The sequence below is a fragment of the Muntiacus reevesi genome, chromosome 2 (assembly GCF_963930625.1).
Source record: "Muntiacus reevesi chromosome 2, mMunRee1.1, whole genome shotgun sequence".
Lineage (NCBI taxonomy): Eukaryota > Metazoa > Chordata > Mammalia > Artiodactyla > Cervidae > Muntiacus > Muntiacus reevesi.
Genome location: NC_089250.1, coordinates 177,188,728 through 177,202,568, shown reverse-complemented (window position 1 = coordinate 177,202,568; position 13,841 = coordinate 177,188,728). Strand labels below are relative to the sequence as shown.

Here is a 13,841-nt window from a genome sequence, read left to right as displayed (position 1 = left end):
GTTCGCGCACGCGTACCGCCTCGGCGCCGCTGTCGTTTCCTGTTGCTGCCGGGGTCACCACCACTCACCCTCGTTCCCAGGCTCTGGCCTCCGGCAGGCGGAGATTCCGCGGCCTGCGGGGCTGGAACGCCGTCCGGCCAAGCCGGCGTCCAGCGGGAGCGGGCTGTGCGCGTGAGGGTTCTCGCTGACCGGGAGGAGGCTGGAGCGGGGACTCTCAAACTCGAGCCCCAGAGCCCTCGGGCTGGGTCGGAGAGGCCGGACAGGTGGCGGCGGCGCCTAAGAAGCGGCGGGGCTCGGGCCCGATCGTCTGCTGCGCACTGACCTGTGAAGTTCTGGGACGGACGTTGGCCTAAAGGGAGCTTGTCCCGTAGGCCCAAAGCCATCTCCTCGCCCGCAGCGGCCTCGGGAGGCGGAGAGGAGGGACTCGGCGAGAGGAACGCACCGGAGCAGCCGCCGCCTGCCGGAGCCTGGGGAGCCCGGGGCCGGTCAGCGAGTCCCGACGGGGTAGGTGGTGCGTCTGCGGCTCCAGGCGGCTGTTGATCCTGCGCCCCTTGGAAAGCAGGGCTTGGGGAGCCCGCTCCGGACCCCACGAGAGCGCGACTGGGAAGGATTGACCGCTTTGCGGGGGTCGAGAGGCCGGCCTGGAGGGCAGGACCGGCTGCTCCGGTGGGGCTCCCCCGGGGCTTGTGAGTTCTGGGTGTCCTGGGGCAGTGGGGGCCACAGGCTTGGCCCGGACGTGCCGCGTCCGCCCCTGCCTCCATCCCCGACGCCCCTTCTCTTTCTCTCGCCTTCTCGCGATCCTGCACGTGTCTCTCAAGACTCATCAGCACTTGGTTCTGTATTCTTAGCCTTCGCTGACACGCCACGCCCCCCTCCTCCGCAGGTTCTGCCGGGTGGACTCGCACCGGATAGTTAGTGCGGGATGGGTCTTCGAGGCGTCTGTCCTGCTGCCTCAGTTGAGGAAGAAGGTGATTGTGCCTGAGAAGGGAGGTTACTTGTCCCAGTCACTGGGTCTGCAGGTGTGATCGTTAGCAAGATCAGACTCCAGGGGCAAGTGCTCTGTCCGACTGTATTGCAGCTTTCTTAATTAAAAAACAAACAAACAAACAAAAAAAACTTTACAGCGGTAACCAGGTTGAGTCAGATCATTTATAATGCCATGCCTTAACGCGCATTTATCCCACCTTTGAGAGCTTCACATTCTCCATTCCCATGGAATCTTTTATTTCAGTCAGTTTAAAGAGACAGTAAGAGGAGTATTTAAACAGTGCCACAGGGAGGATTTTTTTTTCCACTTTTTATTTAATGGTGGCACACTCTTTGAAAAGTGAGTCAGTGTTTATATTCACCAGTGAGAGTAACCTGATGTTGTTGGAGTTACAGGGGTTCAGGTGTGTATTTCTCCTGTAGGACCCCTTTAGCCTTTTCTGAATGTTTCCAGGAGGTTCCTGCCTAGGTAGGCCAGGTTACTCACGGCTTCAACTAATTGCTTCCCTTCTTCTAGGTACACCAGTTAACAGTCTAGCTTTTTCCAAGAGCAGCAGAAAATGAATGAATCCCAGGTGAGTTTTCCTGTCTGTTTACATATACTCACACTTTGTCCTGTAATGCCTTTAAGGACGTATATAAGGATCCACAATTTTTAAATGGGCAGGTAGAAATAAATAAAAGACAGTGTCGTGTAAAATACACATTACAGGGACAGATTGGCACCTGGACTCTGTTTAGTTCACATGTATAGGTAGTATGATGCTTTAGGATATTTACCTGGAATCCAGCTGTAAATATGATCGATTTTATAGAAAAAGGAAAATACCATCCATCCCTTATGTGATTTGTGTTGACTACAAGGAGAAACCATTTCTTGGAGATTTTCGTGTGCACATGAGAAGGGTGCCTGTTGTGTGCTCGGAGTGTTTGGTGAATGTCATTCACATCAAGTTGTTATTGTTGTGCAGGTATACTGTGTCCTTTCTGACCTGCCGATTTTCCCATCGATCATGAGCAAGGGCTGTTGAAATCTGTGGTTGTGGTTTTGTCTGTTTCTCTTTGCAATTCTGTCAGTTTTTGCTTCATGAATTTCATTAAAAGATACCTAAATATTTAAGGTTTGTTATGTCCTCTTGATTAATTAGCCACTTTGTCATTGTTCAGTGACCTCCCATCCTGGTAAGAATGTATGCTGTGAAATGGAAACTCTGATATTTATAAAGCCACTCCAGTTTTCTTTTGAGACGTGTGATGTGCAATATCTTATTCTGTCCTTTAACTTTTAACCTGTTTGCATCTTTATATGCAAAATACAGCATTTGAAGACAGCATATAGTTGGGTCTTGTTTTTTATCCAATTTGACAATTAATTCCTATTAATTGGGGTGTTTAGGCTATTTGCATATAATGTAAGTATTAATACAACCAGTTAGGTTATAGTCTGGCGTCTTTATTTTCTGTTCATCTCATCTTCTTTGTCTTCCTTCCTTTGAATTGACTTTTTTAATAATTCCATTTTATACCCTTTGTTGGGTTGTTAGAACACTTGTTATTTTACTAGGTACTTTAGAGTTTATAATATGTAACTTTATCATAGTTTATATTCAAGTTATAGACTATTTCACTTAGAGTATAAGAAGCTGCAGTTCCATTTCTCCCATCTTGGTCTTTACACTGTTGTTGCATTTTATTTTTGTAGGTCGTACCAATCCCATAATACATCATTATTTTTAATTAGTAATCTTTAAAAGAGTTTTAAGTGATGAGAGAAAATACATAGTTCCCATTTCTGCTGCTGCTTTGTTTTGATCCATGTTTTTATCTGCTGTCGTTTTCCTTCTGCCTAGGGGGCTTTCTTTAATATTTCTGCTAGACCATACCATACTGTTTGTTGCTCAGTCATGTCCAACTTTAGGCGACCTCAGGGATTGTAGCTCACTTGGACCCTCTGTCTATGGAATTCTCCAGGCAAAAATGCTGGAGTGGGTGGCCATTCCCTTCTTCAAGGGAACTTTTTGACCCAGGGATCAAATCAGGGTCTCCTGCATTGCAGGCAGACTCCTTACTGCCTGAACCACCAGGAAGCCCTGTATTTCTTCTAGTTGATAATGAATTCTTTCAGTTCCTGTATGTCTGAAAATGTCTTTATTTTACTTCCCTTTTAAAGGAATCATTGCTGCTATTGTTTTTTTCCTCCAGTACTTTAAATGTGTTCCTCCAGTGGCTTCTTGTTTACATGGTTTCCACCAGAAATCTGATGTTATCCTTATCTTTGTTCTTCTGTATATAAGATCTTTTTTTTTCTCCTCCTCTTGCTGCTTTTAATTCTCTTTATGGCTGGTTTTTAGCCATTGGATTGTGATGTGTCTTGGTGAAGGCACATCTCATTTTACTATGCCTCACAGCCTGTCCAAGAACAAAGAAAATCATTCCATTCATTCTCTTTCAGGAATGTTTTTAAATTTTTCTAGTATAGATTTTGTACTTTTCTGTTGGTATTGTAAACTGCTTGTATGCCTGAATTACATCTTTTTCCTTTTTATGTAATGAAGGCTGTTGATTTTATGTGTGTTAACTCTTAAATTCTGTTACCTAGCAGAGTTCCTTTTATTGATGTAGTTCCATTGTTGATTTTATGAGTATTCTAGGTATAATATATTATCTGTGAATAGAAATAGTTTTACTGACATTTTGTTAGGCCTGTAATTGTTTTCTCTAGTTGGAGATGATAAGTGTTTTGCCTTGTTTCTAATCTTAGTGTAATCTTAGTGGGAATGTGTCTTATTTCCCCATTAAATTAGTCCTGACTGTAGAACTCAGAGGACTGAAGCATAGATATGTGTTTATAAACTTAAAGTGTATATATGGGGTTGTATGTGTATATATCACACATACCATGCCCGGTAGGGTATGAGTATGTATATACACAGGGCTTCTCTGATGGCTCAGTGGTAAAGAACCTGCCTGCCAACTCAGGAGATTCAGGTTCAACATGAGTTGGGAAGATCCCCTGGAGAAGGAATTGGCAACCCACTCCAGTATTCTTGCCTGGGAAATCCCATGGACAGAGGAGCCGGTGGGTTACAGTCCATGGGTTTGCAAAAGACCCACACAACTTAGCAACTGAGCAACACCACCACATACACATATTCATCTTAGTGAAGTATCCATCAATTCCTATTTTCTTGAGGTTTTTTTTTTTTTTTTTTTTTTAATTAGGATGCATTTGAATATCTTCTGAGGTCTTTTCAGCGTCTTTGGAAATGTGACACTTTTCTTCTTAGCTGTATTACTATAGCAGATTGTATTAATGAATTTCCAAATATTAAACTAGATGATATGCTTAGAAAATGTCCCATTTGGTTGTTTTTTTTTTTTTTTTTTTGATTGCTCAGTCTTCTAACCCCTGCCACTTCTTGTCTTCTGAACTAACTTAAACCAGAAGACCTTTACTTCCTATGTGTGTGCTCAGTCAGGTCCAACTGTTTGAGCCCCTTTGGACAGTAGCCCGCCAGGCTCCTCTGTCCATGGGATTTTTCAGGCAAGATATATTGGAGTGGGCTATAGTTAAACTAGGGTAACTAGTGTTGTTGCTGTTTTTTCTCTATAACTTTAGGATTTTTTCTCCTAATCTTAAAATTTTGGAAATTTTGTCTGAATATTTCTTGATCTATTTTTTCCCCAGTGTTGTTCTTTGCAGATTATCTGGCCCCTTTTAGGATGTTTTGTTTTATTTTGTTTATTTTTATGATCTTTGGTTCAGGAATCTCTGATGATTTTTCATTGTTCATCCTCTATAATCTCTTTCTGAAAATGTTGGATCTGGCTTTCATCCCTGTGATTTTTCTTTCCTCATTCCAATTTCTTGTTTTGAGAGAAATTTTCTAAGTTACATGTCCTGTGTCCCATTTGATAATCAAGCTTCTTACTTCAGGATTTTTTTAAATTCCACAATCCAGTCTTCAATTTCTAAGTATCTTCAGTTGGTTTTTCTTAGCAGAATGTTCTCATTTTCTGGAAGCAATATTCTGTTTAATTTATTATAAAATAGAAGTCAGTGTGAGTTGTTTTCATGTATGAATTTGGTTTCATCATTGATGAGTTGTTTATCCTGATGCTTATTTTTTATTTATGTTGTTTTCCTCAGCTGACAATTCTTGATTTTTAAAAAATTTCATCTTTTGAGAAAATAATTTCTAATCAGTGATGGCTCAGTGGTAAAGTATCCACCTACCAGTGCAGGAGACACAGGTTTGATCCCTGGATTATGAAGATCCCCTGGAAAGGAAATGGCAGCCTGTTCCAGTATTCTTGCCTGGGAAATCCCATGGACACTGGAGGCTGGTGGGCTACAGTCCATGGATTCCCAAAAGAGCTGGACACAACAACTAAACAGCAACAACAGTGTGGACACACTTAACCAGTGACCACACCTCTTTCCTCTTTCCTCCAGGGAGGGGGTGGCTGCAGAGCTGTGGAAGGGAGTGGGTGGGGGTGTGTCATTAGAGAGGCATCACTGCATTTTTTTTCCTCCACGTGTTTTATTGTGAGAAAATACACGTAACAAAATTTAATATGATATCGTTTCTAAGTGTACAGGATAGTGGTCTTAGGGACATTCATTCTTTTGTGCAGTCATCACCCCTATCTGTCTCCATCTGTTTCTCATCTTTCAAAACCGAAACTCTGTACCCATTAAACACTGACTCTCTATTCCCCTTCCCCAGCCCCTGGCGATCACCATTTTCCCTCTATTTCTAGGATTTTGACTACTCTGAGTACCTCATCTAAGTGGAATCACGCAGTATTTGTCCTTTTGTGACTGACTTATTTCACTTAGCATAACATCCTTAAAGGTCATCCATGTGGTACCATGTATCAGAATTTCCTGCCTTTTTAAAGCTGAATCACATTCCATTGTGTGTATTATCACATTTTGCTTAACCATTCATCCATCGATGGATGGTTGCTTCTGTTTTAGCCTTTTTTTTCTCCCATGCTTTTAGCTTTTGTAGATAATGTTGCTATGAACCTGAGTGTACAATATCTCTTCAAGGCCTTGCTTTCGTTTTTCCTTGGAGGGTGGAGACCCAGAAGTGGAATTGCTGAATTATGTGTTAATCCTGTTTTTCATTTTTTGGGGAGCCACCATGCTGTTTTCCATGGTAGCTGCACCATTTTACCTTCCCACTTACAATGCATAAAGGTTCCACTTTTGCCACCTCTTGTGCGTTGTAGAGGATTCCCTAGGATCAGAGGATTTCCCCTGAACTCAGCTAAACTTGCAAAGCCTAGCCTGCCAACATATAATTAAAATGGCTCACTTCTCTCGTTAGACCACTTGCCAACTTGTATATGTCACTCTAATAATACCTCGAGCAGTCATTCAAGCAACACATTTCATTGCTCCCAGAATGAGATGCTTGAGATATCATTTGAAGGCAGTAAAAATCTTAGCCAAGCAGATGGCTCCAAGTAACTGGTGAGAACAGAGGGGCCGGAGGATGAAAGCACTGAACTGGGGTGGCTGACTGCTGGACTGCACCAGCATGAAGAGGTGGGAGGCAGAGGCCCTGCCCGTAGAGGCCACTGAAGGGAATGACAGGGAGTGGAATGCATGTGTTCACTGACCCAGTGTCTCCCCAATGGGCTGTAAGCTTTTTTGAGCCGGAGTGGGGTTTCATCTTTCTTCATCTTCTGATAAAGAACTCAGGTACTTTAAATGCAAAGTTGGAACTCGTTTTTATTTCTTTCAGTTTGAGAGTTTTTTGGAAGTTTTGTTTTTTGACACATTAAAGAACCCAAAGGTAGTGTGTTTCTAACATGACTTGTTTTCCTCTCAACATCTGCTAACACAAATGAGGCTTTCACTCTTCACAGTTACCTTTCCCAGTGAGCTGGGTGAGCTCCTGTCCTTGTGTGTCAGGTCCATATCACCCAGTTCCCATCATGGTGCCATTACAGGGGTCAGTATCGTTCAGGGATGTGGCCGTGGACTTCACCCAGGAGGAGTGGCAGCAGCTGGACCCTGATGAGAAGATGACCTACAGGGACGTGATGTTGGAGAACTACAGCCACCTCGTCTCTGTGGGTGAGGAGAACTGCTTTCTGAGTTGCTGCTCTCTGGGGGCTTCTGGCTTAAGGATTTTATGCTTGACTTTGAAGAAATCAATGATAAGACCATTTAATTCCTTTGGGGCACCAGGCAGAGTAACTTATATCTTTGCTTCTCCACTGAATGGCTCTCGTTTGATTAAGTACAAAAATAGACACTTTATTCTGCAGCTCCTGAGGCAGCAGCTTCTGTTAAGGGACCCAGAACCCAGCAGCTGATCCATGTTGGCTCTTTCTCATTCACAGGGTATGACAGCACCAAACCCAACGTGATCATCAAGTTGGAGCAAGGAGAAGAGCCATGGGTAGCAGACAGCAAGTTCCTACAGCAGCAGCATCCAGGTGAGGTGGTGGGATGTGATGTTTGTAAATGGTCACTTAGTTTTATGTGTGGAGATTGACCCTAAAGCTAGAGTCAACCCTGCAGTAGGCCCTTGAGTACTGCTCTCATCTTATAATTTGGTGTGTTCAGATTCACAAGATTTGTTTAATTTTATCCTTTTTTAGAAAAAGTCTGGAAAGTTGGTGACCTGATAGAGAGAATCCAAGAAAATGAGGATGAATGTTCAAGGCAAGCTGTATCAATCAACAGCAGAACCCTGACTGAGGAGAGAGAGGATGCGTTTGATAAAACATATAACATGGAAACAAGTCTTGCTCCTTCAAATCTAATGTCTCATAATTGTGTCTCATGTGGGAAGACTTTGGAATCTACTTCAGAATTAATTATTAGTGATGGAAGCTATGCAAGAAAGAAACCTGATGAGTGTAGTGAATGTGGGAAAACATATGGAGAGAAACTCCATGAATTTCATCAAAATGGGGAAGCCTGTTCTCAAAATGAAGAAAGTATTCAGAAAATTAGTATTTTGGAGAAACCCTTTGAATATAATAGATGCACAGAAGCCTTAGACAATGAAGCTGTTTTCATTACTCATAAGAGCACTTATATGGGGGAGAAGCACTATGAATGGAATGATTCTGGACCAGACTTCATCGAGATGTCAAATTTTAACATATACCAGAGATCGCAGATGGACTTGAAGCCCTTTGAATGCAGTGAGTGTGGAAAATCCTTCTGCAAGAAGTCAAAATTCATTATACATCAGAGGGCTCACACAGGAGAGAAACCTTATGCATGTAACGTATGTGGGAAATCCTTCAGCCAAAAAGGAACTCTCACCGTGCATCGGAGATCACATTTAGAGGAGAAGCCGTATAAATGCAATGAGTGTGGGAAAACCTTCTGTCAAAAGTTGCACCTCACACAGCACCTGAGGACTCATTCAGGAGAGAAGCCCTATGAATGTAACGAGTGTGGGAAAACCTTCTGCCAAAAGACACATCTCACCCTACACCAGAGAAACCATTCAGGAGAAAGACCCTATCCATGTAGTGAATGCGGAAAATCCTTCTCCCGCAAGTCAGCTCTTAGCGACCACCAGAGAACCCACACGGGAGAGAAGCTTTACAAATGCAATGAATGTGGGAAATCCTACTACCGGAAATCCACCCTCATCACACATCAGAGAACACACACAGGAGAGAAGCCCTACCAGTGCAGTGAGTGTGGGAAGTTCTTCTCTCGGGTATCATACCTCACTATCCATTATAGGAGTCACTTAGAAGAGAAGCCCTATGAATGTAATGAATGCGGAAAAACCTTCAACCTCAACTCAGCCTTTATCAGACATCGGAAAGTACACACAGATGAGAAGCCCCACGAATGCAGTGAGTGCGGGAAGCTCTCACACCTCACCAGCCTTCACAGAACTCATCTAGGAGAGAAGCCCTATGAATGTAGTGAGTGTGGGAAAACGTTTCTTGAAAACTCAGCCTTCGATGGGCACCAGCCGCTTCCGACAGGGGAGAAGTCGTATGAATGTAACATATGCGGGAAGGTGTTCTCTGAGCTGTCGTACTACACCATACATTATAGGAGTCATGCGGAAGAGAAACCCTATGGGTGTAATGAGTGTGGGAAAACCTTCTCCCATAACTCATCCCTCTTCCGACACCAGAGAGTCCACACAGGAGAGAAGCCTTACGAGTGTTACGAGTGTGGGAAGTTCTTCTCTCAGAAGTCTTATCTAACAATACATCACAGGATCCACTCGGGAGAGAAACCCTATGAATGTAGCAAGTGCGGGAAAGTCTTCTCTCGGATGTCAAACCTCACTGTGCACTACAGAAGCCATTCAGGAGAGAAGCCCTATGAATGTAATGAATGTGGGAAAGTCTTCTCTCAGAAGTCATACCTCACTGTGCATTACAGGACTCATTCAGGAGAGAAGCCGTATGAATGTAATGAGTGTGGGAAAAAATTCCACCACAGGTCAGCCTTCAACAGCCATCAGAGAATTCATAGGAGAGGGAACTTGAATTTACTTGACATGGGAAGTCTCCTCTGAAGTCAGTTCTCATTCTAGAAAACCCTCTGCACATAATGGGTGTGGGAAGTCCAGCTGAGAGTCAGATACCACTGTCTGAGAGTTCCTGTTTCTGAATAAGGAAAAGCGTTTAGGCATTGGGTTGATTCTAACCTGAATTTTCACAAAGACCAATCCCTAAAAACACAAGAAGCAAAGCTTTCAGCAATTCATTGGACACCTAGACAGTTTACACAAGAGTAAAACTCTATAAATATTTAATATTTATTTTGGATTCCAGTAGTCTTTGCATATCAGGGAGTCATACCGAGGCAAAATCTGTTGAGGCAATGAATGTGGAAAATACATTGTCTTGGCAGTTGTTATACTAAAAGCCATATTTCTGACATAAAATCTAATGTTTATAGAAACAGTATCAGAAGCTATCAGCTCTGAATAAACTTTCATTGCAGAAAATGAAGTTTTAAAATCTTCTGGAGTTGATAATGAGGACTCTAGCATTAATTATGTACATGGCAGTTTCTATCACATTTCCAAAATGTGATTAACATTAATTCTATGCAAGTTTGGATTTAAATAATTTGTGAAAAGGCAGTATTCTTATTTGAGTATTAAGCTGGCAAATGTACTAATGTAAGCATATTGTGTTGAGGTGTTTGACAGGTACCAAATAGTTAAAATTCATAATTTTCTATTCTTTTGAGGCATTTTCAAATGGGCTTTTAATGAGTACTTCATCAACAAAGGAGCCAGTGACTTTTGTATAGCTTCCAACTACACTGGAGCAAAAAAACTTTTAAATACTATTTTCATAAACCATGCATAGATCACTTGGAATCTAGTCTTTTCAGTGAAGGACAGCTATACTGCTCACACGCTATAAAATACACCCCTCTCTCCTGCCACTCTTGTTTTTTAACCCACAGGTTTGAGTGTGCAGTTTGCCACTATGATGTAGTCCAGAAATTCTCCCTGTGCTTTATTTGATAGGAATCTGGTGTCATTGCTTTCTGTACTGACTCTTATTCCAGAATTTTGAAAACAAATTGATGCAATATTTCTAGCAGTCATTTTTGGTTGATTAATGCAGTGTCCCTTCTACCCTCTTTAGTCACTGGAAGAAGTTAGGTATCTACTATTACTTAACATAACACAGAGGGTGAATCCTGAGTGACCTAAACCAATCATGATAATTTCATTCTGATTATTGGTAACTTGTTGATAGTGGTCACATGACTGAATCCTGGGCTAACATAACAGAGACAGTTCTGGAAAAAAGACAACAAAAGAGTGTGATAAAATGGGTCTTACTCCAGGAATGTGAGGATACATTAATAATAAAAAGAATCACTGTAATATATCACATTGAAGAAAAGTAATCTATTATGCAGGAGACTCGTGAAATTAGCATCCATTTGTGTTCTTAACAAACCACATATAGAAAAGAACTTCCTTTATTGGATAAAGAATATCTTCTGCTACAACAAACAGCATATTGAATGGTGAAATATTGGAACTTTTCTCCCAAGAGGGAAAAAGAGTGGTATCTGCTGTCCCTAGTTTTATTCAGTATTGTGCAGAAGGGCCTAGCCAGGGAAGCAAGGGAAGCAAAAGAATGAAAAGACCTAAGGATTACAAGTAAAACTTGCTTGCAGATGACATGCTTTTGTACATGGAAAATCCTAGGGAGTATTCAGATAATTAAAATTGAGCAAAAAAAAATAAAATAAAATTGAGCAGAATCCCTGCATACAAGGTCATTATGCAAAAATTGGTTTTTAATATACCAGCAACAAACATAAAGTGAAAAGTTTAAAGCAATACCACTTACAGTAATAACAGAAATCCTTAAGTGCCTAAGGGAGGGGAAATTATCTAACACTGTTTTCAAGAATTGGGTCCAGAAAAAAAAATTCCAGAAGATTCAGTGTGATATAACCTGTTAATTGTTTTCAGGACAGTCTTAACACATTATTGACTAGAGACCCATTAATGCCATAGGCATTAGTTTCTGCAAAAATCCCCTGGTCAATGGTGTGTCAAAAAGATGTCAGTTTTCCCCAAATTAATTCATATATTCAATGCGATCCTAAAATGCTAGCATTTTTTGATGGAAATGAATTCTCAAATTCATGTAAAAAATTTAAAGACCAGTAACAGTCAAAGCTATCTTCTAGAACAGATAGAAGTAGAGGACTTATAGTGCCAGATATCAAGAGCTGTTAGAAAGCCATAGGAATTATCCTGTGGTATTGGCACAAAGGTAAACAAATTGATCAGTGAAATTAGAGATTCCAGAAAACCTGTACATAATTCAGTCACTTTTGGCAAAGGTGATAATGTGTTGTAATGTGGGGAAGGTATTGTTTCCAATAAATGGTTTTTCGATTAAATTTTATAATTTAACAGAAAATAGACCAATTGAAATGGAGTCACAGATTTAAGTATGAAATGTAAAATAGCTTTGCAATTCAGACACCTGGCAGCAGAATCTAGTGTAGAAGAATGCATGGTAGATGATCAGATCATATTTGGGATTTGCAGGCTACACGGTTTCATTTACGACTGCTCAACATTGAACAGAGATGTCCCAGTAAGACCATTTGCAGACACTGGTGGAGGTCTGGATTTGGCCAGCAGGCTGTAGTTACTGACCCCTGATCTAAAAAGAACTCCTACAGATCTACAAGAAAAAAGAAATGGGTGAAAGACTTGGACATCACAAAAGAGACTATCTGCACTGCAAATAAACACATGAAAAGGTATGTTACTTTTCCTAGTAATCTGGAGAAGTGAAGTCGCTTCGGTTGTGTCCGACTCTGCAACCCCATGGACTGAATGAAGCCTGCCAGGCTCCTCCACCCATGAGATTTTTCAGGCAAGAGTACTGGAGTGGGTTGCCATTTCCTTCTTCAGGGGATGTTTCTGACCCAGGGATTGAACCTGGTTCTCCCTCATTGCAGGCAGACTCTACCGTCTGGGTCACCAGGGAATTCCTAATCTGGAGAAGGCAGATTTAAAACCCCATGTGGCACTGCTGCCCACCTCTGAAATGGTTAAAATGAAAAGCATAAAAAAGCATCAAGCTCTGGCAAGGATGTAACAGAAACCCATCTACACTGCTGGTGCTGTAGCCCACTGATAGAGGCATCTGGGAAAGCTGGCACTTGGAGCCAAACCTGTGTGTCTACCCTTTTAACCCAAGCCTAGCAGTCATGCATGCACGTGTCCATTGTACATGTAGATGTCCACCAAAGGACGTGTCCTGGAATGTTCATGGCATAAAACTGAAAAACAACTCTGAAGGCACCTGTGCAATAGAACCTTAAATGTCAGTGGTGTTTCCACCAGTGAATGCTATAAAACAAAGAGAAAAATGAAAGTCGCTCAGTAATGTCCAACTCTTTGCGGCCCCATGGACTGTATAGTCCATGGAATTCTCCAGGCCAGAATACTGCAGTGGATAGCGTTTCCCTTCTCCAGGGAGCAGGGAGAATGAGTGAACAATAAGCACAGGTAATAACAGTTTCACACCTAATGCTGAGTGAAGAAATCCAGACACAAAAGCAAACAGACTATGATCCCATCCATACAAAGTATAAGAACAGGCAAAACTTGTCTATGCAATTAGAAATCAGAATAGCAGTCAGCTTCAGCAAAGACTTACGACAAGGAGTATTTATCTGGTGCTGGTGATAATTGGTTTCTAAATCCGGGTGCTGACTATCTGAGTGTTCAGTGCACTCAAGATATGTGTGTTTTTCTGCATGTATATTACACTTCCGTAAAACGTTTTTAAAAATCAAAGATGTCTACCATTTTTGTTGCTCAGCCCTTTAGCCATATTTTTCTAGATGTACATGAATATGCTGCATAACAGGAACTAAATGGTAGGTTTTGCATAACTGTGCAGGAAATACTCTTAGTTTTAAGGGCCACTACTAAGATTTCCTACATTGTGACCTTAAAGGTTAGTATAATGTATATTTTCAGTAAATATTTGGAAAGGAACAGGGCTATTACATACATTGTCATGCTCCCCTTTGGCATATGTAAATAGGTCTGGAACATATAAATAGGTCTGGACCACCTCTTCAATAAAGAACTGATGTGTGTAAGCCTTACCAGTTTTCTCAGGTGAAGTATTTTTTTATATTTCTTAATTTGGGGTGCATCTTAACCATCACCTTGTTACAGAAGTGGCCTTTCCTTGAGGTCAAATACCATGGTGAGTTTGACGTGATGAGAAATTTAAGTGTTTTCAGGTTATCCTTTTAACGAACGTAAAATACACAGTTAACAGTGCAAATGTTACTGCGTGAAGGATATAGTTAAGACCTTACAGCA

General features: G+C 41.6%; 1 protein-coding gene across 1 annotated transcript; it reads left to right on the top strand.

Annotated features, from left to right (window-relative positions):
- The first annotated feature begins 8 nt into the window (after positions 1-8).
- RBAK (RB associated KRAB zinc finger) lies at positions 9-13,610 on the top strand. The gene is made up of 5 exons (XM_065923754.1): positions 9-504; positions 1,505-1,562; positions 6,955-7,081; positions 7,351-7,446; positions 7,612-13,610. The coding sequence occupies exons 2-5, from the start codon at positions 1,548-1,550 to the stop codon at positions 9,513-9,515; spliced, it is 2,142 nt and encodes a 713-aa protein (XP_065779826.1). The 5' UTR covers positions 9-504; positions 1,505-1,547; the 3' UTR covers positions 9,516-13,610.
- The last annotated feature ends 231 nt before the right edge of the window (positions 13,611-13,841 follow it).